The following is a 3593-nucleotide window of genomic DNA, read 5'->3' as shown; positions in this document are numbered from 1 at the left end:
TTATTTAAATGTGTATCTCCCACATGCTATCATATCGTAGCAGCAAACTGTGTCCACTTTTAGAAATATCTCAAATAAAACGTTGAATTATTAGCAAAGCTTTGATACTACCCTCAGGTATCCGGTGTTAAAGGGTTAACTACATTTACAACTTGCCTGCTGGTAGTTTATACATATTTTAATAGTTAAACTAAAAGAAGTTGAATACATTTTCTATCATTTTGTGTAGTTAACTTCTGAAACAACAAAACATTTGGGCCATAACAGCTATTTCTTACAATGTCTTCCTGACTGTAATTTGATTTCTATGAACAGCTCGGCCTGTTTTCTTAAAATTTGAGTAAAACTAATATAGTTTGTTATTGTGTTTTGCCCACAGTGTTTTTCTTTGAGTTCCATTTCTCCCAAAAGAAAGCTTTAATGTAGAGCTTTAAAGCAGCTCCTACACCGGGTACCAGCCGTCTCTACTGGTCTGTTGTGAGCATTAGCCAGTAGCAGCTAATGGCAGCTAATGGCAGCTAATGGCGGCTAACTTGAGATATGTTTAGGATTAGCAATATCTATTTAAAGTTGGCCCACATTAAAACATTTCTCATATCTTAAGAGATTTGAGAGTTTGAGAGGACCACACATAGGCTAACCCTCTTATGGTCGTTTCCGACGTAAATATAAACCCTCCATAACATTCATCTGTTTGTTTCTTGTTATGCACTTATTGTAAGTCGCTTTGGATAAAAGCGTCAGCTAAATGCAATGTCATGTAATTTATTTATATATCATATTTCATTTACTTGAATACAGACTCTTCTTGCACTATTTCTATTTCTATTTTCTTGCACATCTCAAAACATTCTCTTGCACTATTTGATCTGTTCTCTCTGTTTCATGTTGCTCTGCTGGAGGAGGACTCCAGACTTACAGACTTCCTCTGAAGCTGCTGAGCTCATGGCGATAGAGACTTGAATCTTGAAACCTGAAAAGCATTTTGAGTATTCGTGACTTGAAATTGGTGCAACTAGAAAGAACTGGTGAGATTAAAAACAGCAGCTTCTATAAACTGCTGTAGGACCGAGGTGCAGGAATGAGTCCTAAAACCTGGAGGAAAGTGAGCATTTCATAACTTCAGAGTAGAGCAGCATCAAACGTGTGAAAGCTTTTATAAAACCATCTGATCTGAACCCCTAAAATACACGTTGATGACTCTATCGTCCAACATGTGAGTATTCCTCCAGACAAAGAAATGCACTCATGATTGATCTGAGATGCAGTGATTTATGAATCATTATTAACGTCAATGAGACCCTGGTTTGATATCTGAGGGTCAGCAGGGCTCGACAACCACAGGGTTTCATCCCCAGCAAACAGTCCATCCTCTGCTGGGGTCACTTCCAGCATGAAGGAGAGCTGAAGAAGCCCTGATTCAGACTCGTGGTAACGGCTCGGGACAAGAACATGACACCGCGAGGGACAGAGGGATCACTGGGTCTATATTTAGTGTTTATGTACATGAATATTGGCAGGACAACTCTGTACACACACACAGCGATACAGTGATAATAACACACACATCTCCAGCACAGAACACATTTACAGGATGAGCAACAGGGGAATGTCTGAACTACCACTGGAAATCCTCAGAACAGTTATTATCAATACAAAATAAAGACAAAAAGAGACCAAAAGTATAAAATAATTTAAACTCCTCCTAACACATAGTGGATATGAGAGATCTATACAAGGCGCTGCTGAGTCTTGATATGAAAGCGAGCGTCACGGACCGGATGAAGATCTCCGAGCAGCCGGGAACATAAATATACAGTCGCTGCGCCGCGAGTAGTCCGTATACACTCCTTAGTAGAATATCACTTAGAGTTAAATAAACTTATTTCATATATATATTTATAATAGATTTATTCTGTGCAGTCTTTTAGCAGTACTTCCTTGTCTTCACCAGCTTGCTCTGGTACCGGACCGAGTGTCCTCCGTGTCCCACCACGTAAACGTCCAGCAGGTAGCTCTTCCCCGGCTGCAGCCCCGTCACCGTCTCCGTGGTCACGGCCTTCTGCAGGTTGGGGCTGTGGAAGTATTTGCACAGAACCTTCTCAGCCTTCCTGCGGCTCTCCGGCCCGGCGCACTGGTTCTGCTCGCGGCGCCGCTGCTCCTCTCCGTAGTTGTCGGCCACCTCCTTGCGGTAGATGCAGTATTTGTTGCGGTCTTGCGTTCCCAGCCAGGCCACGGTGGCGGAGGAGCAGGTGCGCAGCTTGTCGAAGGCCTTGATGCGCGTGTCCTCGGGCAGCGAGGGGAAGGGCTGCTTGCTGCTGGGCCGCGTGGAGGCCAGCAGCTTCAGGGTGGAGGCGCCCCTCCTGCTGCCCCGCAGGCGGATCAGGTACTTGGCTTTGGGCTTCCCGCGCAGCTGGAACTGCCGCACGCCCTCCACGTTCTGGCTCAGCAGCAGCTTGCCGTCGCGCCTCACCTGCAGCTGCACGCTGTCCAGGCAGGCATGCAGGAACAGGGTGACCCTCTGGTGGGACGACACCGGGGCGAAGCGCAGGAACTTGCTGCCCTTCCTCTTGATGAAGACGTCGGTCACTTTGCCGTCCTTCAGCTCCACGGTTTTCTGCTTCGCCTCCTCTTTAGTGCGGGCGAACGTGCCGACGTACGCCGTGCTGGTGTTGGTGGCCGAGTTCACGGCGAACACGTCGAAGTAGTACTGCGTGTCCGGCTTCAGCTGCGACACCGTGAAGATGTTCTTGTTGCCGATGCACAGCTTCTGGATGTCGGAGGCTCTGGGCTTGGCCGTGTAGCTCCTGGAGGAGATTTTGTTGCTCACCAGTCCGCGGTCCTTTCCCAGCAGATTATCAGACGGAACAAACCCGAAGTGGGCGAAGTCGAAGGGGCTGAAGTCCCGGCCCGGTTTGGGCGCCAACATGAACCCGTCGTCCAGCGTCATCTTAGCCTCGGCCGCGCACATGCTCTTGAAGTTGTGCTCCTTGTTGATCACCAGGCAGTATTGCACCGGCTGGCCCATCAGGAAGCCGGTGGGCGTGGGTTTCCAGGCCAGCGTCACCGTGGTTCTGCCCAGCGCCGTCACGTCGACCCGCGGGTCGTAGGGCAGCTGCGGGTAGGGCTGGTCGGACTCGGGCGTGGTGGTGGCGTACACCTTGAAGTGGCTGTCCTTCTCGGTGCTCAGCAGCTCCAGCTGGTAGAGGCCGGAGGGCGAGCTGGAGGCCGCGTACGCCTCCACGTCGTTCCCCTTGTAGGTGAAGAGCTCCGTGCCGTCGTCCACCGCCACCGTCTGCTGCCTCTGCTGGTCCAGAGGCTCTCCTGGAGACAACAAGGAACAACGTGAGCTCTACATCAACTGCTATTCAGATATCACAATGTAGTCTTAGATGACTTGACTGATGCCTCCCTCTGTCCCAACCCCTGCCAGTAAACAGAACAAACCCACGACTCACAGGGGAAATGTTATAAACCGCAGGGAGAGAAGCAGCAGAGGGTCCCTCTCTTGGGGTCACATGTTTTATTTTATTAAATTTTATTCTGAGATTAAATTCAGAGTTGTATTTTTTAAAGATTTGTCTTTGGATTAG

At 48.7% G+C, this 3593-nt stretch overlaps 1 protein-coding gene across 1 annotated transcript; it reads right to left on the bottom strand.

Annotated features, from left to right (window-relative positions):
* Positions 1-1453: 1453 nt before the first annotated feature.
* ndnf (neuron-derived neurotrophic factor) lies at positions 1454-3324 on the bottom strand (the record flags this gene model as incomplete). The annotated part of the gene is made up of 1 exon (XM_010789585.1): positions 1454-3324. A coding segment is annotated over one exon (1397 nt), but the record flags the coding sequence as incomplete, so codon positions are not given.
* Positions 3325-3593: the final 269 nt, after the last annotated feature.

The sequence above is a fragment of the Notothenia coriiceps genome, unplaced genomic scaffold (genome assembly GCF_000735185.1).
Source record: "Notothenia coriiceps isolate Sejong01 unplaced genomic scaffold, NC01 NC01_scaffold00033150, whole genome shotgun sequence".
Lineage (NCBI taxonomy): Eukaryota > Metazoa > Chordata > Actinopteri > Perciformes > Nototheniidae > Notothenia > Notothenia coriiceps.
Note: the sequence above shows the minus strand (reverse complement) of the source record. Positions and strands in the feature narration are given on the sequence as shown.